This window comes from Hypoxylon fragiforme, assembly GCF_022984875.1.
Source record: "Hypoxylon fragiforme strain CBS 206.31 chromosome Unknown GGS25scaffold_6, whole genome shotgun sequence".
NCBI lineage: Eukaryota > Fungi > Ascomycota > Sordariomycetes > Xylariales > Hypoxylaceae > Hypoxylon > Hypoxylon fragiforme.
The window spans coordinates 170,636-191,460 of record NW_026054761.1 but is presented as its reverse complement, the minus strand read 5'-3'; the positions used below and the strand labels follow the sequence as shown (position 1 = coordinate 191,460).

At 47.6% G+C, this 20,825-nt stretch overlaps 6 protein-coding genes across 6 annotated transcripts; 3 read left to right on the top strand and 3 right to left on the bottom strand.

Moving 5' to 3' along the window:
* Positions 1-134: 134 nt before the first annotated feature.
* On the top strand, positions 135-560 carry GGS25DRAFT_309011 (uncharacterized protein). The gene has a single exon (XM_049257708.1). It carries the CDS (start codon positions 171-173, stop codon positions 474-476), a length of 306 nt encoding a protein of 101 aa, XP_049115253.1. The 5' UTR covers positions 135-170; the 3' UTR covers positions 477-560.
* On the top strand, positions 298-4,467 carry GGS25DRAFT_493469 (uncharacterized protein). Its single transcript, XM_049261261.1, has 2 exons — positions 298-970; positions 1,026-4,467. The coding sequence occupies exons 1-2, from the start codon at positions 559-561 to the stop codon at positions 4,070-4,072; spliced, it is 3,459 nt and encodes a 1,152-aa protein (XP_049115252.1). The 5' UTR covers positions 298-558; the 3' UTR covers positions 4,073-4,467.
* Positions 4,468-5,472: 1,005 nt separating this feature from the next.
* Positions 5,473-8,213, bottom strand: GGS25DRAFT_308969 (uncharacterized protein). Its single transcript, XM_049257707.1, has 2 exons — positions 7,843-8,213; positions 5,473-7,779 (listed from the first exon to the last, which is right to left on the bottom strand). The coding sequence occupies exons 1-2, from the start codon at positions 7,913-7,915 to the stop codon at positions 5,621-5,623; spliced, it is 2,232 nt and encodes a 743-aa protein (XP_049115251.1). The 5' UTR covers positions 7,916-8,213; the 3' UTR covers positions 5,473-5,620.
* Positions 8,214-11,311: 3,098 nt separating this feature from the next.
* GGS25DRAFT_308800 (acid protease) lies at positions 11,312-14,444 on the top strand. The gene is made up of 4 exons (XM_049257705.1): positions 11,312-11,661; positions 11,716-11,843; positions 11,898-12,251; positions 12,303-14,444. Exons 1-4 carry the CDS (start codon positions 11,558-11,560, stop codon positions 14,240-14,242), a joined length of 2,526 nt encoding a protein of 841 aa, XP_049115250.1. The 5' UTR covers positions 11,312-11,557; the 3' UTR covers positions 14,243-14,444.
* Positions 14,445-15,007, bottom strand: GGS25DRAFT_308801 (uncharacterized protein). Its single transcript, XM_049257706.1, has one exon. The coding sequence runs from the start codon at positions 14,950-14,952 to the stop codon at positions 14,647-14,649; it is 306 nt and encodes a 101-aa protein (XP_049115249.1). The 5' UTR covers positions 14,953-15,007; the 3' UTR covers positions 14,445-14,646.
* Positions 15,008-15,586: 579 nt separating this feature from the next.
* On the bottom strand, positions 15,587-18,947 carry GGS25DRAFT_493440 (riboflavin synthase domain-like protein). Its single transcript, XM_049261260.1, has 4 exons — positions 18,549-18,947; positions 18,074-18,249; positions 17,852-17,950; positions 15,587-17,708 (listed from the first exon to the last, which is right to left on the bottom strand). Exons 1-4 carry the CDS (start codon positions 18,729-18,731, stop codon positions 15,947-15,949), a joined length of 2,220 nt encoding a protein of 739 aa, XP_049115248.1. The 5' UTR covers positions 18,732-18,947; the 3' UTR covers positions 15,587-15,946.
* Positions 18,948-20,825: the final 1,878 nt, after the last annotated feature.

Here is a 20,825-nt window from a genome sequence, read left to right as displayed (position 1 = left end):
GCCCCACAGTTCCTCCACTTTTCTACCACTGTAGGAAATATTCTTACTAACATTGCTAATATACTTATTAAATTAGTATAAATATTTCAAGGTTATTTAAGACTTTTAAGCTTTAAGTTTATAGCATATTATAGCCTTTAAATATGCTATAAGGTGCTATACTTTTAAGGATGGTAAAGGACTTAACGTTAAATGTATACCTATTATTAGTAAAGGCCCAAAAAAGAATAGCGCACTATGAGGCGGAGGTATATCTCGGTATACTTTTGGCCATAACCTTCGTACCTAGGGTAGGGCACCTAGGTAATGGCAGCCAAGTCCAGCAGAAAGTCAGTCATCATCAAATCATCTTTAATGTTCTTTTTTTTTTCAATTTTCTTTCCTCCTCAACATACAATTCTAAACACCTACTAGTTAATTACATACTGGAAGCATTCCAAACCACATATTGCGGCCTTTATTTCTTGTCATACTAAATAATTTTTAATATTGACTGTGCCGTCTATTATCGCACAGTCAAAACCCACTATTCTCACATCTTTTCTTCAACTCTACTTTATGCAACAAGAGCTTTCTGAGGTCTTAAATCAGATTAGAACCGACAACACCTTTCAAACCCCCAACTCCCTTCGACAACATGGCCTTCAGCACCATGATCCAAGTGGCTCAGCCGACCAATTTCTGCTGCGCCAGCCATCTGGCGATGGGGCAACGCACTCAGCGCAAAGTGACGGACGCGCCGGATTCCTTGATAAAGGCATCAACGCAAATACCCTCCAAGAACAATTGCGCCGATTGAGTGTTGGTGACGAGGAGTCGAGCGATACGCGTGCCAAGCCTCCAGGCCAGCGTATATCTGAATATGAGAATGCCTTAACACCTGCGGTTCCCAGACAACCTCTGGGCTTTAAGGTCATCAAACGCGCTGGCGCAGAATCTAGTGGACGTCAACTTTCAGACTTCCCGAATGGTATGTGAATGTTTAGTGCTTCTCATCAGCAGAACAAGATCTAACTATCTCACAGAAATTTTGACCCATATTCTGTCCCATTTGCATCCCGATTCGCACGCCTCGGTGGCCCTAGTATCGAAACGATTCTATTCTCTAGTAACGACCCCTCATGCATGGCGCATGGCGTTCCAGCGATTTTTCCCTGGGCATAACGCGTTAACTACAGCTGGCAAACAGCAAAGCGGACTATGGGGTCAAGATGATACAGACATTGTGTGCTCAGGAGTTCGATACTTTACGCGTCTCACTCCGCAAGCCTCCTGGCGTAGCGAGTATCTTCTGAGGACTCGACTGCTCCGTAGTCTTGCTAGAGGCAAGCCAGGAACAAATTTCGGGGGTATCGGCTCATCCTCTAGAGCCAGTCAATCTGGCAAGAAGGCGAGTGCCGTTCTGACCTATAACACCAAACTCCTATCGCCAGTTACCTCCATCCATGCCATATTCAAGCCAAGCGGAAAGAAGCCACCTAGGGTGATTCATGGTGCTTCGGATAAGGGCGTCGCTAGCGCTAGCGATCCTACTACTGGCAAGGTTGAGAAATGGGGATTAGACGACCACTTCGGTTTCGCCCAGCTGAACGAGGTCGTCCCACATATCATACCTTATGGGGTGGGTGAAGGCCCAGCCGCTGTCCCTAACGTCATAGACGTAAGTCAACCTTACGGTCTTGTTGGCGGGGAAGGCTTCCCCGGTGGACGTGTCTTCTACCGCGCGACCAATGAGTATCGTGGCAGATACCTTGGCCAAAACACCAGACTCGTCGGGGATCACCCTGACATTCCAAAGATTCCAGGAATTTCCGAGGGTATCTGCTCAGTTTGGATTGCGAAGACATCAACTGTTCCCTCCATGACTCAGTCATTGCTCGGAATCCTGACGGGATCCTCTCTGGGTGTTGTAACCGCATACGCCCTGGGTTATGATCCTTCTGGTCCTCGATACGCGACAGGAGAGATGAGTGCTCGCTGGATCCTTAGTCCGGGCGTTCCTATCATCGCACTGAAGGTCGACGATAGCTATAGCCAAAAGCGCAAAGCCCTGGGAAGAGTGTGTGTAGTAGCTCTGAATGCCTTGGGTGAAGTGTTTTATATGGCACAGCCCCCGACTGCACCCACAAATAAGGTTAAACCCGACGATAGCATCAAGCTCGCATGGCATACAGGCCGTTCCACGTGTTGGCACCTGATAGAAGTTACCCGGCGGCAAGCACGTTTGGATGAGTCAGGTGGAGACGCCATCCGCGGTGCATATTCGCCAAGGTCACCATCAAATAGTATGGGCTTGACCAGGGATCAAATGGTTGCGGAAGCTCGTGAGATAGAGAAGTTCCTTAACTATAAGCCAAGCCACTTTCGGGAAGTATGTCACGGGTGGGACATGCGCCGAAGACTTGAGGTGGACTTTGCAAGTGATGATAACCACGGCGCTGGCGAGAATGTCTTTATAATCGACTGCGGACTAGAAAAGGATCAAACTTCAGCTATACGACGATTCCATCGAAACATTGCGAACCCATCCCAATTCGGCACTCAGACTTCACCCAGTTCAGAGTTTCCAGAGGACATGGAGGTCGCCGTTTCTTCCCTCTCCATATTTGGCACTGGTGGCACCAGTTCAGCCTCTCCAATCTCGTTAGACAAGCTTTCCTCGTCCAATATTGCCAATATCGCAATGTCAGACTCAGATAATTGGGTTGAAATGTCTTTGTACTCCAAGGAGCTCGCCAGCTCCCAGATAACTGCAACCAATATGGATGCCTCGCAACTTGCGCTGATCACAACCTTCGAAGATCCTTTGAGAGATGTGACGAGTTCAACTTCGAACGGTGCGGCGACACCAACAAATCAGTCTCCGTCTGATATTCCCGGTAGACGGGCAAGACTATTAGGAGTAGGCACGGACAAGGGAAAGATAATTCTTTGGAATGCTCGAGAAGCCCATACCAGTGATAGGATTCAGCCAGTAAGAAACATTCAAACGGAGTCTCCCAAGATTTCATGTTTGGCTCTGTCGGCTCTATACCTTATACATGGCGGTAGCGACGGGCTCGTTCAAGCATGGGACCCTCTAGCGTCTACATTAGACCCTATTCGAACCATCAACTCTCAATCACCTGGCCGCATGCCCCGTCGTTTTTTCACAGCGTACCCTTCGTTGCGTAGCTCGGACTTCTCTGCCGTAAGAGCCATTTATCTGGATCCTGACCCGACTGTCCTCCATGGCATAGTATCGTTTGGGACAGTTGTACGTTACTGGGCATACAGTTCGTCAAACCACGCGACGGGTCGCAAGCGGCGGAAGCGCCACTCTGATATACATGGTCGTGCCACCGGTCGACGACACCACCGCCGTGACGAGGGCTATATTGCTGCCGAAGCTGAAGAGTTCCGCAACGAGCAGCACTACCAAGCACAACAACGGGCTCGATTGCAAGCTCGGTTCGGGGTTGGACTTGGTGACCTTACAGAGGAGGAAGCCTTGCACTACGCGGAAATGATGTCGCAGGAATCCTTTCTCCACGATGAACATCGTCGTACCAGTACTAGTGACCCAGGCTCGGCTGTCGATTTTGACATGTCGTCTAATTCTGGCAGTACTGTGACCCCCGATGCGAGTGTGACTGGGCCAAGTCTTTTGGCTACTAGTTCAAGTGCCCACAACAATGCTACGGACGAGAGCGATTACGAGCTTCAGATTCAGGCTGCAATTCGTCTATCACTTTTGGAAAGTGCAGATGATTCAGCGAGGTCGCCTAGGACTAGTAGCTCAGACGACTATGACGGTTCAGTTACGATTAGCGAGGGGATAAAGGAGAAAGCATATTCGTCAACTTCCCTGTCACCAAGCCATACACCCATGGTCAAGCCAGCTGAATTGTCAGGTCCGGTTGCGACCGGCTCCCAATCGGTCACGGATGACGATCTAGAGTTTGCGTTGCAGCTTAGCCTGGCAGAAGAGGAAAGCAGAAAAGCTAGCCTGGCCACTTTGGAGGAAAGGGAAGATGAGTTTCCTGCACTAGGCGGGAGTGGTATTGGGAAGGGGAAGGGAAGGGCGATCTGAAGTAAGATCGTGTTGCGTTTTCGATTATCAACACTATATATACACTTGTTTTTATCATTCACTTCTCGCACGTTATTTTCGGGCGTTATTAATTCATTCACCGTTATGTTTATCTTCATCAATACTATTCCATGCTTCAAAACCAACCTATCTCCATCCATGATAATTCCATCATCTATGTGAATGACAAGGAAATAACTACTGGCACCGAGGAACTGCTACCTACCTAGGTAATAGGAGTATGAGGTAGGTATGTAGCTTTGAGTGTTGGTAACAGAATATCTACATGTAGTACAGTAAGCAAAAGCCGGACCTACCTACCTACCTACCTAGGTACTAAACAAGTAATCGAGAAGCAAGGATGTAAGATATTAGGTAGAGGTAGTTATGTACGAGAATCCTTTACACTACTTGCTGCTGCAGAAAAACGTCACCGAACGTCTACCGGTCAAGAGACACAGCTTACATGTAGGTAGGTCCCCCCCCCCCCACAAGCCCGATGTTTCATTGAGGAGGATTCGCGCACGTTTGTAGGAGGAGGAGGAGGAGGTAATGCATGTAGGTAGGTAGGTATGTGCCTATGCATGCACGTTGTCGGAGTATAATAGGAGATATAGGGGAATATAGTAGGTATGTGTGTAGGTGGGTATATGGGGGAGGGAGTGGGTGACAGGTCACAACTCATAAAATGACAGCTTACAGGTAACATACATGACTATTTACTAGCCTAGGTTAGGTATGTAGGCAGGTATGGGGTAAAATAGAAGAGGGAAGGGGGAAGAGGTAAGAGGCTGGAAGGCTTTCTCGTCCCATTGGCTGATGTTGAGGCAGGCCGGTCTCCTTCTTGTGGCTACCGATCTACATGTACCTACTCACCTACAGCAGACATTGGGTACCTAGGTAGGTAGGTAGGTAGGTAGGTAGGTAGGTAGGTAGGTGGCAAGCTTAGGAGATGCGAGATTAGCTGAGGTGGGTAGGTAGGTATCTAGCAGCCTTGGAAGACAGGATCCCGTTGAACGTTTGCATACATGGCCTAACCTAGTACATACCTACATGCCCAGGTACTATCTACTGACCCATCTACTCCAACGACAGCAACATCAACATCAACAACAACAACTTGCAAGCCCCTTCCCCCCCCCCCCCCCCCTTCTTCATCCCCGGGTATCTGGCATAGCGTCGTCATCTTTCTTTCAAAACGATTGGTTTTTGTAAGCTACATAGCTAACCTTACCGTTCCTGTCATCCGTTGATTTGTCTCCGATCATGAGCGCCAGGGGTAAAGCAGATAGGTAGGTAGGTAGGTAGATATACCACGTCACGCCTTGTGAAGAAGTGAATTGGACAACCACTACTACATAGGTTACCTAGTAGGTAGGTAGACTGCCCAGGCAATGAACAAGCGTTCCAGGGAGAATTGGAAGGAGGGAGAAGAAGGAGAAGAGTAAGAGGAAGTCTGAGTAATAAGTAGGTACAGTAGGTAGGTAAGAAACGGAATTGAATAAGTTAAATACCTACCTAGTGTGTAATTCACTGCCAGAAAAACATTTATCCCAACCCCCCAATGCCGAGCATCACTATCATCATTGCCGCTACCACCGTCGCAGCATCCCGATCAACCCCTAGCCTTAGCATAGACACAGTCCTACCACCACTATTCTCCTCGGACCCCGCCCCTGTCCCCTTGGACCCCGTAGCCGTTGGTATCGTCATCGCCGCATTATTGTTATTATTATTGCTATTGCTGCTCCCTTCTGCTCCTATTGCATCCCTCCCATTCCCGTTCGGCACCAACGTCGTGGTCGACGCGAACGGGGGCCCGAGGGTCCAGGTGGACATGGCGATGCGGCCGTCGGGGCCGATGGTTAGGGTGTGGCCGTGGCCATCATCTACGACGGTCGAGGTGAGAGTGGGGTGCGCGGAGATACCGCGGCCGCCGCCGATGTAGTACTGGTACGTCGTACCGCTGATCTCGACCGCCGTCCCTCCTAGCTGCGTGACCGTCGCACCCCCGATGACCTCGTACTTAGTCACTGTGAGATCCGCGGCCGGTCCGCCGAGCGTCTTGTCGTGCACGATGATGCCCGCCGGGCCGATGAGGATGGTTTCGCCGTCGATGACGGTTGTGATGGTGCTAGTACTACCAGAGCCGCTCTGCCCGTACGTGAGGGTCACGCCCCCGATAACGACTCGGTTTGTCCCGAGGGCTGTTATTAGCTCCCCGCCCATCACGGCCGTCTGCGTAGGGGCGGAAGATCCCGCGGCGATGATGTGCAAGGTCTGGGAGGCGAAGACGATCCCCGCGGGCCCAAGGGTGATGGTCTGGCCCCTGACGACGGCTACGGTGGGCGTGGGCGCGAGGGTGAAGACGGTGCCGTCGATCGTGGCGACCGAGGAGGAACCTCCGTACACGACCCCTAGGCCTCCGATGGACGTTGTTGTCGGCGTTGGCGTTGGCGTGGCTGTGGCTGTGGGGAAAAGTACGTCATTATCTCCGGTAATGATGAGGGAAGGGGGGCGGGTGATGGTGGCTCCTGCGCCTGCTACCCTGGTCGGATCGATGATGAATGTCTCGCCCTTTACAATCACGGTGGTGGTTCCAGGTGTCGTCGGGTTGTCTAGGAAAGTGCGATCGTCGATTATCACCTCGCCGGGCTGGACTATCACTGTTATGGGAGGAGGCTGGCCTGCGTTGTTGCCTATGCTGGGCGTCGACGTGGACGCCGAAGTCGCCGATGTCTTGGGGAGGTCGGTGCTATCGGTGATTCTGCCATAGTCGGGGGTAATCACACTGCCATCCCCTACCCCCGCCGTGTTGTGGTTGTTGGGGGGATCGGGCGACCCGCCATAGTCAGGAGGGGCTTCGGTTGGGAATACCACGGCGGGGTTCTTGTCTGTTGTGACAAGAGTGACAGTTCGTGTTGGGTTGACGATATTGTCCGTCGTGCTTGGGTCGATGCTGGTATGGATGAGTGAGCATGTCTTACCCGTGCTATCGCAAAATGTGATCGTGAATCGACCGGTTGGACTCTGTTTAGGGGTACACCCTACTGGTGTGCTTATTGGAGGGTACGGAGGCGTATAATCCGATGGGTCTCCGGTCCAGGTCGTCGTAGAGGTGTGAGTGATGATGTAGGTCGTAGTAGTAAACAGGCCAGCATCTCCTCCCGGGCACTCGCTTGGCGTAGCAGTAGTCCAAGTCGTGCTGCTGGTGATCGGCGGTGGCTGGGCCAGCGGGGGTGCTAACGGTGACGAATTGCCGGTAGTGGTATTCCAATATGGTTTTGATGTTGTATTGAAAGTGAATGACGAAGCCGTCGGATAGGATCCACTATCTATATTCGAAGTAGAACTCGAGCTACTGATGGAGATAGGAGGTGTCCTGACCGGTGTTGATGAAGGTAGTACAAGCGTTGGTCTTCCAACGGAGGTGATGGTCCCCAAGTTGAACAGATTCCACCAGATATCAGATCCTGATGAACTGGTACCATCCGCAGAGAGTTCCTCAGTATCAGATTTACCATCAATAGAGGCAGCCGTCGTCGCTGTCGTCGTCGTAATGGAATCGATATCTGCAGGTCTCCGGTACGGCTCTGAGCCCGCTACTGAAAGACTAGAAGCTAGTATGTCAAACGAGCTTGTGACTATCACCGTCACAGACTCATTTCGAGACAGTATCCTCTTATTAAGTCGATCAGGGCGGAACTCTATTTGACGGTCAATAATGAGAATACGTGAGAGACGGAAGACTAACGAGAGTCTCAACTGACCAGTATTGGCCCATTCTAGGCCATGACTTGGCGACACCACAGCATAGAGCAATGCTAGAATTACAACAAGCATCGCGTACCCCAAGACAAGTACGGACCTTTAGCCCTATCTTCTTTCCAACCGGTGCTTGCCACCGGGGTGTTTACATCGAGAAAGAACCGATTTCTCGGGTTTTAACATCTGGGTGTGAGTTGATACGGTTTTATTAGAATATACATCACGTGTAATATAAGCAAGAGGGCTAGACGAGACGAGACGGGACGCTGTGAGATCTCTGCATCTGTTGACGGCAAACATGGCCGAGCCGCGATGTTTTATGTGAAGTACCCCAGACGAACTTGGAACGGCCAGTAAGTTGGTTTTCAAGTACCGTATGATTGGGAAGCACAAGCATGGGAATTCGAAGGTGACCAGTAGTATGAGTAGGTAGAAAATTGATTTGCACCGTTTTTGGCCTGAGTGGTGGGCCGATTCATTTGGGATACCGCCTAATAAGGGGGAAGAATGCATATCCCCGGAAACGCAAACCCCATACTATACAGGCAACTCTACCTTACCTAGGTTGCGTGGAACTTTCAAACCAACTCATATAACAGAGACGAGTGCGTAATGCATTATGTCGTTTAGTCACGTCGATCTGTTAGATTTATCGTTGCGCTTTGCTTTATTCTATTCGACCTTTGAATCTGAAAACGCGTAATTGAAGACGAAGAGCCGAGAAACGACCTCGGGCAATTTACGTGGGCCTAGGAAAATATCGTGAGGAGAATGGCAAGGTGGTATAGAGAAGAGATGATCAATTAAATTTGCCGGGTGAAGGCCAGAGGACGACATTTTACTGGTAGGTACCGACCGTCAGGGACAACACATGAGGAGGGTGTTCACTCCTATGGCAGAGTGTGAAGCGAGATGCTTAGCTAAGATTGAGTATATTGTCCAGACGGCCGGTAGTATGCTAGGTTAGTTACTAGGTACTGTAGGTAATACTGTGTATAAGTAGGTACGTACTACCTACCTACTACACATACATATGTATGTATAGTTATAGGTAAATACTGCATACGAGCTCGATGACGCAGTTGTCGATATCTCCAATAATAAGGATTCTTATGAAGTCATTGTGCCATCTGGTTTTTTTTTCTTGAAACGAGGCTGCTGACAGGACGATGAGTTGGATCCGTGGCTGTACCTGAAAGAACCGCGGTAAAGACATCAGTCCTGTACACGAGGAATCCTCCCGTGATCCTCTCGGTACATACTCTAGTTATACTCGAGTTATGTAGGAGTGGCTTGCGTACCTATATAGGTAGTATCACATTCGCAACATTATTAGACTAGAAGTTGAAAGCTGCATGATAGATATTTGTTCTAGAAGGGTAAGACGACGATCTGGAAGTCAGAACATGCGACAGAGACAAAAAGTGTAAAAGACAAAAGGACGACACATGCGGGAGTTGGGACCCTAGAGGGACGTAAGTTGTAACTACCTATTACGATTTACGATTTAATACGATTGGAACAGTGAAAGTTGAGGTAGGTACCGACCGAGTCCATTCTAGGACGAAAAAGTCAAGCTTACGGATATGTAACTCCGGCTAGCTGCCCCTCATTAGCCAATCAAATCCTCGATACTGTTGGATCGTGCATGACACTGCATGTATGTATCTAGGTACCTGACATGATGGAGAACTTTGAACTTGAGAAGGAACAGATGAAAAAGATACGGGTTTTGGGAACATGGGTAGCAAATCGCGATTTGGGGGTAGGCACAAGGAGGGCACTAACATTCAATTCATCATAATTGACCCCGCCTAGGTTACTCGAGCCCACCGAGCTCAAACGGAACTATTTTGTACCAAATTCCCTCCATTCCTCCCATGCTACTCTGACCACAATGCCACCACATACAATTGTACAATACCTAGTACTTCGCAATCTTCTTTCAATGTTCAAGGTTATTTTCCTAAAATGTTCCTTCAAGAATGTTCTTTAATCTTATAACTACATCTGTATGTCAAGTCCTACCATTACAATTTACTATTCTACATATCCAGCTACATAAAATACCTAGTACTATCCGGTGTATACGTCAGAAAACTTACATATTGCTTACCCATTCGGAGGCAAAAAAAGAAACGAGAAAAAAAAGAGGCTACATCGTCGAATTTACCCAGGCCTTATCCAATTTACCACGTATTTACCACTCTTGGTCAACGCTTAGATTTCATGCGACGATCTCCAGATGCCCAAAACTTACTAGTCACTAATTATCCTACGAAGTACATACGAATACTAATGTAGGTCTACATATCTGCTTCACCGTACTTATGTAACATCACTACACTATGTAGATGGGTTTTAGGCCTAGCCTTGCCGAACGCGTCCAACTTACAGGCAATCTAGGTAGGTGGGCCAATGCTCATGTTAAAAAGGCACATACCACTGAGTGGGTATGTAGGTACGCCAAAGGAGAAGAACGGTTCACGGACTCTCAAATAACTACATACATACCAAGAACCCGAGATATGTAATTTGTACATAGGTAATCCACGAACTACACGTGTGTATGTACTGTGATCCTGGTAAGACGTAGGTAGGGTCTGGGGAAAACCATACTGATAAGCAACGCCGAGATGCTATGTATGCCAACATCAATACATAATATCACGAATACTACATAGCACCTGTTAGGTACTAACAACATTTGGCCCAGACTCAGCCCGCTCTTTATTCTTTTGTCCTGTTTTCTCCCTCCGCCTCCTTTCTGCATATTACTATGTAGATATCTAGATTCTACCTAAGGCCTAGTAGGTAGGTATCTAACTAGAAATATAGCCATCTAACCTAGTCAGCTAACTGACAGGTATCTGATACCTAAGTCTGAATATATACCTATGGGCGCTATCCATAATCACTGACGTTATAATAGTTTATGTGCTACATATGTAGGTATGTACCTACCTGCCTGCCTACCTACATACTTACCTACATACTTACCTACTAAGTATGTACTAGGTATGCTAGGTATATACGTAGGTGCGAAAGCGAGCTTCATGGTTCCATTGCAGGCCGTCTGGCCATCTGGTCATGCCCCTGATAAGACCTCCACTAACAAGACCATGTTGACTTGCATTTTAGCCACAAAGTGTCTTACCCCCATGTCCTGTGCCACGCAAATCGGTACTACGCATCAGAGAGCAGGCTCCGTTGATCTGCACTAGGCGTGGCATGGAGCGCGGCATGGGATGAGATGGGATGGGATGGCATGGGTCATGGCAAGCATGGCATTGGGCAATGGCCAACACCCGCAAAACGTTCATTACTATGGTAGATGTGCCCCGGTAGATCCCGCCACTGACGGAAACCTTTCTTAACTTGATGATTTCGTTTGTCTACATTTCTCTTCCTGTACCTATTACTAGGTAATCAAATTTGCAGCGAATCTGCAACGAAACTTGGATCGACAACGTCAGTAAAGTTCCGAATCAGTCTCGGGCGCGTCGGTAAAGACATGGTAACACCCATCTTCACATCGTCTTCATACCGAACCGCGTCACTTTCGAATTTGGTCGATTTGTATGAAAAATATCAAAATTATCGAAATTGCTTCAACGTCTGCGCAAAATCCTCATGAAGCTTGGGAAAGGGGAAGGGAAAGGCTGGTGACCTTGCGCGCCTCATGTACGACTGCTTGGTCGCTGTGACAGTCGGACAATGTTGGCCTATTTTCTCGTAACCATCGTTGGGACGTTGCTCGTACCCGATTTAGTCAAGGCCGACGACCTCGAAGCTTTATGGATTGAACCTTCTCTGAAATGGCGCGTCAACCCTGATTCCAGATTACGATGGACATGGAGTTAATTGTGATATAGGTATGGCATTGATGGTAACTGGTCTTCCATTGGTCTCTTCGTAGGGGAGCCAGCTCAAGAGATTGATGTTACTGTGAGCACGAGTGTATCCGAGATTTGGGTGGTTGAAACAGGTGGTTGTGGGACTAGTAAGGAGAATCGAAACCGAATTTTACTCAGTAGAGTCTAACCAGTCTAATCAGATGGCCTCTGTGCCCTTGCCCGCGGAGGTGTTTATAGCCCTAGCGCATCACGAAGTTGGACGTCGCTCGGTGCTTGGCAGCTTGGTTTGAACTATCTCGGCCTGGGCGGTAATGGCGACTACGCGATGGAGACAGTTGTTGCATACGACAGCGTACGACGTTGGCAAACCTCTTTTAACAAGCAATTGCTAGCCGGCTTCAACGAGACCGGCTACTATACTGGTTTCTTTGGTCTAGGCATCACACCCGGTCGCTTCAACAACGTCGTTGCACAGAGTCCTATTGCCTCCCTGGTGGAGCAAAGCGGCATCATCCCAAGTCATAGCTATGGGTATACAGCTGGAGCATATTATGGTGAGTTTTTCATGACTTTATTCTTGATGGAATGTACCTAACAACGTCCAGGTGGTTCAAGAGGCATCCCTTTATCTTTGACGTTGGGTGGTTATGATGCCAATCGTTTCGAACCCCACGATGTCAACTTTAGCCTCAATACGACCACTAGACAACCCGAGGTGCTTGTGAGGTCTATTACCGCCTCGGTATCTGATATTACCGGGGCACCAGCTTCCTGGTCAACCCCGTCAGTCGCATTGTCATCTTTCAACGAGTCTGTAGTGGCCCTACTTGACAGCTCGACCCCATATCTCTGGCTCCCCCCAGTAATATGCGATAGATTTGCTGCTAATCTGAATCTCACATGGAATGAGACATTAGGATTATACTTGTTCACGGACAATGATAATCTCGAACGGTTCCGCTCGTCCCCGGATCTCTCATTCACTTTTGCCCTTTCAAGTAGAGATAATCGAGATAACTTTGGGGACCCTCTCAATGTCCCAGGAATTGTAAACATCACAATTTCCGCCAGTGCTTTCATCCAAAACCTTCGTTACCCATTCATGAATCTTATTGAATACCAAGAAGCAGCAATACCTTATTTCCCTTTGAAACGAGCGGATGGCGATAATCGAGTCATCATAGGACGGAGTTTCTTCCAAGAAGCTTACTTGATCACGAATTATGAGACGAGTACCTTCTCGGTGCATAAGGCCAAGTTTCCAGAGAATCCGCTTCGAGATACATCTATCAAAACCATCGCGGCATCCGATAACAGCCCCTATCCTGGTCCTCCCCCACGACCTTCTAACGCATCAGGTCTCAGCCAGTCGCAGATTGTCGGTCTGGCAATAGGGATATCTTTCTTAGGCATAGCCGCTGCCATTGCTTATTTAATTTTGCGCCGAAGAAAAAAGAGACAACAACGAGCAGCGAAAAATACCGATGAGCCTTTCAAAGACAAGGCTTCGACCATCGAATCTTCAACACCGACTACTCCTTTGGGACGGATTGTTTCCAAGATGTCGAAGAGTTTCCCCATGCGAAGAGCAACCAAGGGAAGCACCAGTGAAGAGCACGAGGAGAAAGAGAATGAGTTGTTTGAGTTTGCTGCAGACTCCAGCCACGAGCGCTACGAACTACCAGGTCCAGATCCGGTAGAGTTGGAGGCCACAGATGCTGGCCGAAGAAGAGGACGGAGGGCGAGTGGCTATCATTATGCGAAACGCCAATCAGAGCAACAGCAGCAAAGAATGGCACCTCAGTATAGCTCCGGTGCTGCGGAACCGCCGGTCAAGGCGTACTACAACATTAACCCAGCAACACAGCAATATGAGCAGTCAAATCAGATTCTCGAAAGTCCGTCACCGATATCGAGCCATACATATGATACTTCAAGCAATAACTTTCCTTCGCCGTTGAGTTCTCAAGGTGATTGGACGAACAGGATACCGGATGGATATTCCCCCATGGGTTTCGTTCCTACACAAACCCTATCCCATTCAACGTCCAACCCAAACTTCACCTATGCATCATCTTCGCCGTCTGGGTCCAGTATCCCTGAACCGGGTACGTTAGACCGCTCCGCCTCGATCACCGGCTTTGGAACGGGTCATTCATCTACACCACAACCACCTCCTGCCACATTTCAGAGGACGCCAATCGACGCATCCCGGGTGATCTGTCTCGGGCCTTTGCCGGAGGACGTTCACTTCCCGTGTCCATCTTCCGCACCACCAACCCCTGGACTGCTCCACCTTAACGGCCAGACCATTGTTTACCCCCCTATGCCACCGATTCCCTGCTCAGGGGAGGGGAGTGAGGAATGTTCTCGTATGTCTCGTCGCGTGTCCACGGCGGACACACTAGGGAGCAATTACACAGTTGAGGAGGAGGCGCGTTTAGCAGTGGCACGTGAAACGGTAGCACTTAGTCGGATAGACGGGGGTGATATCATTCACATACCTCAACCGGCATCACAACGATATAGTTGGGAGGAACGATAGCATTCCTACCTAATTATATATCATATCCGAAGCCAGTCATTCGCCATCTTTACTCACTCTTACTGATCTTCCTACACGAACCACCCTTTTTTTGCGATTTTTCATTTCTATGTTTGGTTTTATCTTGGGGATGTACAACTTACTTACTAGCCCTCATTTATGCTTATATGCCTAAGACCCTAGCAACGGAGTTTGGCAGGAGGCAAATATTGTTATTGTTAATGTGTATCAAGCGGGATGCATTTTTTTTATGAGGACCACGCGTGTATTTACCATGCAAATGGAATGGCGTTCGAGCGAGGGGGCCAAGGGGGGCTTGGGCAGGGCGGTATCAAGTCTTCAATGTGCAACATATCGATGGGGGGGAGGCACGTTGTCATGTTATAGTTGCCTGTTGTGTTCTACTAATTGAAATATCGGACGAGGATAGTAGGTCCTCCTTTAAGAAGGACCCCAGGGGGGAAGCTCCTATCTACGATGCTTACATGCTGGCAGGAGGTAGGAGAGGGGAGGTGAAAGGAGAGAGAGAGAGAGAAAGCAAGCAGTGGCGTCGATGCCACTATTAGGTACACTAGAGAACCCATGGTTGGTGTTGAGACATGACGTCTCCTACTCGGTGTAGACAACCCATACATACAAACAAAACAAGTATATAACCACACTAACCAGGTACATAAAAACGGAGCAAAACAACTACTTGCATACATCATCTGTACATACCTAGTACCTACATATATTCAAGATTTAATGCCACCTTAAGAATCATCTAGCCTCAGCCCCCACGTTGAATTATTGGTCTCGAGGGGGCACTGTTTCATGCTCCTGTGCTTGTTCCGCAGCACACAATAATACGACCACACACTTCGTATCATCCACTACCTTAGACACAAGAAAGAAAGATCGTTACCGGTGATTCTTGGCCGCGCAGCGCAGCGCAACGACTCGACTTCTTTTCCCACCGAGTTCCCAATTAAGATAGGCTAGCTACTGTACCTAACTCATGTAGTCTGAGCCAGTCGGTGTACAGCCCGCATACCTGTCATACACACGAGGTGTATGCGTACCTACCAATGTGTATACCTACCTAAAGTATGTACATACAGTTCGTAGACTTCTCCAATACAAAACACCGAGGCTTCACGAGCAAGGGCTTATTTTTTCCCTCCTTTTACTTCTCCTTCTCCTTACCATCCCCTCCCTATGCCTCACTTACCCAGGTACGCACCCTACCTGGGTGCCTACATGTAGCTTTAAAGATACCCAGCAGTGATTTATCAGCATCACCAGACAATGCTACTATTTCTTGGCTAAGAGACTACTATGTATGGACGATATCCGTACCTGCTTGCTTTGAGATGCTTAGTAGGTACTTATTAGAAGGTAGGTAGGATGCGAATACTACATGGTATGCTGGCAAATTTTACCCGCAACCACCAGGGGAATCTTCAACTGGCTCGTCAAGTATATACACAAACAGCCATGAGTTGCCTGTGATTACAGAACTTTGTTCCACCATGAAGCGAGGGATCGAAATACAAGTTTCAAGCAACGCAATATGCAATGCAATGCGAATTAGTGCGTCTACCTATCTAGGCAAATATGGGCAGTGAAACTATAAGCAACTGGTACCCATTGCAGAGTCCAGTTCGAGTAGTAGACTGATGACCAAGTGTTCCTTCATCGACCGCCCTTTCCCACTAGCCATCACCAAACCTCCTCCCATATCGGGTTTCCTGTACGTATAATCTCCTTAGCCGTCTCACGATCAGGAGCCAACTTTCCAATGACCATGGCGTCATAAAGTGCTGTCCGAACTGCCTCTGGCATCTTGCCCGAGCTGCCGCAAATACAGATCACGGCACCTCTGTCGATGTAGTCGCAGACTACCAGTGCTTGTTCTCGAATGCGATCCTGCACATAGATCTTCTCATCTTGATCCCGAGAAAATGCTGTGAAGACCTTAACCCCAAGGCGTTCCCACTCAGTCTTGAAGTAGAAGTCCGCGTTGCGATTACGACCGCCGAAGAAGAGAACAGCATCCCCAGCATGTGGCTCATCCCGTCGATCCCAGATATGGGCACGAATTGGCGCAATACCTGTGCCGGGGGCGATGGCTAACAGTGGCCGACGACAGAAGCTTGCTTCAAGGGTATCGTACTCTTTGTGGCCGACGTTGATAACAGTGCCAGGACTGAGAGTCGCCAGATAGCGTGAGCAGATCCCTTGTCGAGTCTTTCGCAATACTGTCTTATACTTGACTAAAGCGACTAAGAGTTCAACTCGCGTGACTTGAGGATTTACCGCACTCTTAAGGAGCGACCCGCCGCTGGCGATGCTGTATTCCCGGCCTCGGATAACTGGGAATATAGTTGGAACGTGTTCGTAGGGAATCTTCACAGAAGGGAAGTCCTGAAGAACTTCGAGGATAGATCGTCGGGGTCGAGATGTGTAGTCGTAGAATTCGTCTGATAACGCAGGGTTCGCGAAGTCTCTAAGCCTCTCTTTGTGCGTAGCATCCTCCGTATAAAACGCGATTTCTTGAAAGAACGTACGCTTCGGGATAGCTGTAATGTCGTAGTTGTGAATTAAAAGCTGCCGCAGGGTAGACTGCGGGAGTGGGTGACAGTTCCTAGGTCGTGAATACAGTATATTTTGCTGGTTTGCACGATGCTCAAAGGACATATCGGCAATATCCTGCCAGCCCATGAGATCGATCAGGGCTTGCACGTCCGCTGGAAAGTTCTTGGGGTAGATGACCACTGTATCGCCTGGTACGTAGCTGAAGTATTCGAGATCGTTTCTATTGGGGGTCGGCTGCGCGCGAATCTCAAAGACCAAGTGACGAACGTCTTGCCAGTGATTGGTAGGAGTAATGCGACGATTCTCCCGCAGGACGGCTGGCCACGATCTTGGTATTGGGAGAAGATCCGCAGGAGGAAGAGCCTCCTTAGTGCCACTTGTGTCCTCAATAGAGTACTTTGATGGATCATCTCTCAGTACATTAGGTCGGTCTAAAATATCTATCCCGCCGGGGATTTCTCTGGCTGTACCTTCCGATAGGCGAGCAGAGTATGCATTGCTAGTGGCAGATACTCTCTCTGCTCGAAGTTCCTGTTCCAAAAGCATTGGGTTAGGGGTATCAACATGGCTGAATAGCGCTGCAGTTGTATCATGAATCTGTTCTTGGGAGTGGGGCTGCTCAGTCTGGTGCGTGTTGTGCCCATTCGTTGGTCTGGCGGCGGCCGAGGAATGATCTACACTATTTGAGCTCACACCTCCATTCTGCTGTGCATCACGGTCAGGCATTGGCTGATCCGCGGAATCCATGTTGGGTATCAGCTCTAGAGTGAACTTGGGGGGAAGTTGCACATCTGGGGGTATTGGTGATAAGCCCTCGGGTAATGGGTACTCCCTCAGAAGATGATTTCGAAGACTTAAAGACCAAGACAAAAAAGTGCCGTCAATACTGTGAGGAAATATTAGCTTACAACTATCTCTAATCTGCTTTACCAAAGCTCCCCAAAAAAATTGATGAGAAGAAAAAAGAAAAAAGAAAGAAAAAAGAAGAAAAAGGGTATATCGGAGAGAGGCGGCGGCAAAGTTGCTTACCCGTCTTCGTGACGTTCGTCAGCCTCGCCACGTGGGTAGAATTCGGTCGCGCCTAGCTGCTCAAGGCGTTTGTGAAGCTTCCTAACAGCCCAGTTGTACCTACAAAGCCATCGAGGGGATTGGTTAGAGAAGGAGGTTGCACTGGTAAGTATGATGTAATTAAGCAGTTAAGGATAAGGATTAGGGATTATGAGTTATGAGTTATGAAGTTTGCGTGCATACTTGGAATATGAACTATCGCCAAGGCCAAAGGTAGTAAACTTGACAAGCTGAAGGCAATTTAAAGGTAATCTTTTGCGGAGGAGGCTCTTCCAGAACTTGAGTGCGTTTCGAGGTATCTCGCCTTGACCAGTAGTAGAAATTATGAAGATGATCAGAGGGTATCGTAGTAAAGTATTCTAGACAAGGCAGATCATGTTACCAAGAGTTGCCCATGCTAGGTGTTGTAAGTGTTATAAGTGGTAGAGTGGTAGAATAATAAATCAATGAACATTGAATGGATCAATGGATCAATGGATGAATGCATAAAAAGAGAACAATAAATACGGTAAACACACAACAGAATAAGATGTGAAGGAATAGATGCCCTAGGTAGGAATATATCGACTTTCTCGTAGATTTCGGTAGATTTCTTTGGTATTTTCCGGTAACTTTACCCTTTTTTTTTTTTTACGATGGTGAATCGAGGTTAACTTACAAGTTCAACATCATTCATCTCGCAAACCATTGTTTGGAAGTGCAGCCTTTCGGCAAGGCTTTCCAAATCATTGGCCAAGTCTTGACTATTCCCGGTCTCGGAACCATAAAGGATGAGTATGCGTCTATTGTCAACTTGTACCTGTGAGGCTTTCGTCCCCGGCGATGATGCTGCCATTGTCATTATTTTGGCTCCGTTAGGTAGTCATAATGGTCAGGGCGTCAAGAAAAAAAAAGGTGGAAGAGAACCAAGGAGGAGATCGGTGCGGTGCAAGGGACCGTCTGAACTGGCAAGGATTGAATCGCAAGGAACCTTGAACTTCGGGAGATGAGATTGATAAGATAAGGATAACTAACTATGAACTTACACGCACCTGCTCAACTGACCTTTGACCTCAACCGTTCAAACTTTTGAGATTGATTTCCGTCTTGAGCAGAATATTATGTCATAGTGGAACATGATTACATAAGGTAGCTACTGCCACTACGTATCTACAATGTACAATACCTACAAACATGCACCTAGATTAAGTAGGTACATACACAGCACTAAAGTTGCACTTGCCTACTATGTAGTAGTCATATTATAACTTCAATGTTGTAAATAGTAAATACCATGTACCTAGGTAGTAACTTCCAGAAGTTTATTCATGTGTCAAGGTTGTACATACTTAGGTACATAATACTGTATCCACTATACATATTACACATTAAAGAAAATCGTTTGTATTGTACAAAAGTCACAACTTTGAATGTTGCATATGTACCACAAGCTCTCCAAATCATCAAGACCACCTGAGCAAGCTTATGGGTTCAGGCAAGGCTCCAAAAGCCCAGAGGACACAGAGGACACAGAGGACACGGAGCAGAATGCCCCAGAAGATCGTCCATAGGGCATAGTTCTCCCTAACTTACATAATAAGTATGATTAGCATTGTGGGCGGAATCCATAGGACAGCTGTCAGGATATCAGACCGTTGATGGGACCAGTCAAGTGGGATAAGAAAATCGATCATTAGGTACGCAAGTTGGCAAGTATCTTAGGGTTGGGCCGTTAGACATGGCGCTAAAAGGCGGTATATAATGGAACCTACTTGGATCATTGATGATTAAAAGCGATAGTATCGTGTGAATATAGGACATCCATGGGCGGTAATGAGGCTCTTTATTAATTCAACTAACCTTAATATAGTACATGTAGATACCTAGCAGCAAATGCATAGTATATTATTATCTAGACCCCCAATGACATCGATATGTATCTTACCTAGGTGTGTGTAGGCATAGGCATATGCACAATACCTAATGCCATCATTACAAATAGATACCTACCTACTGACATTTGCCATCACGCTCCTGAGTTGGAGCTGCAGAGTAACGTTGTCATACAAATTTATTAGTCGTCTGCACTCTGAGGTGCCGGCATTTTGGTAAGGCTGTCCGTTTGGCCAATACCTGATACTTCCTGCACGCAACAGGAGCTACATAATGAGCTAACCTACATATGTATGTATGTAGGTATGTATGTATATTGCCCAGCCGAACACGCCGCCAAAGCCATGTGGCCAAACCCAACTTTGGGATATTCACCTCACACATGCCTATGCATTGTTTGCTCATTCATTGTTGCTTACATAGATGATAGGGTGTCATATTTGATATCAAGACCTGAGAATGTTTATCCCTTTCCAAGTCTGCATTACTATGTATGCCATTCATTTGACCGACAGTCTGATACCCTCAGTATTTATTGTACTTACATGTATACATATGTATGTATAGATGCATATGTGCGTTACGAATAGTATCACGCTACCCTAGGTAGGTATTAAGGTATCAGTTGACTGAACAATATATATGTGGCACTACATAACTACTATTGAAATGTTATAGATTAAGTAAAAAGTGCTTAATTTTTATATAAAACATTCATAGATGGCATGCAATCGTTGAATATCGTTCGATACTTGCCCACGAGTTGATGTCCTTTTCTTCCTGTACTACATACATAATGTACTACATAAACTTGTAAAGGGGCGGTAAAGGGGGCCATGGTGGCCATGGTGCTATGTTCGGATCTTTTAGGTCTTTTAGGTCTTTTAGGTCTTTTAGGTCATTTAGGTCCTAGGCCCACTGGTATGGATGGCGTCTTTGGGCGTGTGGGGTGTAGAAACGCACTGACACGCAGGGTACATTTAGCCAGATCCCTGCCTTTAAAGCTCGCTTTGCCCTTCAATGCTTCTCAAGTGGCTCGATCGTCAAAACCCCGGAAACAAGG

Excerpts from the sequence above, each read along its gene's own strand:
- GGS25DRAFT_309011 (XM_049257708.1), top strand. The coding sequence starts at position 171 with ATGGTAAAGGACTTAACGTTAAATGTATACCTATTATTAGTAAAGGCC.
- GGS25DRAFT_493469 (XM_049261261.1), top strand. The coding sequence starts at position 559 with ATGCAACAAGAGCTTTCTGAGGTCTTAAATCAGATTAGAACCGACAAC. Across the intron at positions 971-1,025 it reads ACTTTCAGACTTCCCGAATG|AAATTTTGACCCATATTCTG; the intron begins GTATGTGAATGT and ends ACTATCTCACAG.
- GGS25DRAFT_308969 (XM_049257707.1), bottom strand. The coding sequence starts at position 7,915 with ATGCTTGTTGTAATTCTAGCATTGCTCTATGCTGTGGTGTCGCCAAGT. Across the intron at positions 7,780-7,842 it reads CCTAGAATGGGCCAATACTG|AGTTCCGCCCTGATCGACTT; the intron begins GTCAGTTGAGAC and ends ACCGTCAAATAG.
- GGS25DRAFT_308800 (XM_049257705.1), top strand. The coding sequence starts at position 11,558 with ATGTTGGCCTATTTTCTCGTAACCATCGTTGGGACGTTGCTCGTACCC. Across the intron at positions 11,662-11,715 it reads ATTGAACCTTCTCTGAAATG|GTATGGCATTGATGGTAACT; the intron begins GCGCGTCAACCC and ends ATTGTGATATAG. Across the intron at positions 12,252-12,302 it reads TACAGCTGGAGCATATTATG|GTGGTTCAAGAGGCATCCCT; the intron begins GTGAGTTTTTCA and ends AACAACGTCCAG.
- GGS25DRAFT_308801 (XM_049257706.1), bottom strand. The coding sequence starts at position 14,952 with ATGATGTATGCAAGTAGTTGTTTTGCTCCGTTTTTATGTACCTGGTTA.
- GGS25DRAFT_493440 (XM_049261260.1), bottom strand. The coding sequence starts at position 18,731 with ATGACAATGGCAGCATCATCGCCGGGGACGAAAGCCTCACAGGTACAA. Across the intron at positions 17,951-18,073 it reads GGCGATAGTTCATATTCCAA|GTACAACTGGGCTGTTAGGA; the intron begins GTATGCACGCAA and ends ATGGCTTTGTAG. Across the intron at positions 17,709-17,851 it reads GACGAACGTCACGAAGACGG|TATTGACGGCACTTTTTTGT; the intron begins GTAAGCAACTTT and ends ATTTCCTCACAG.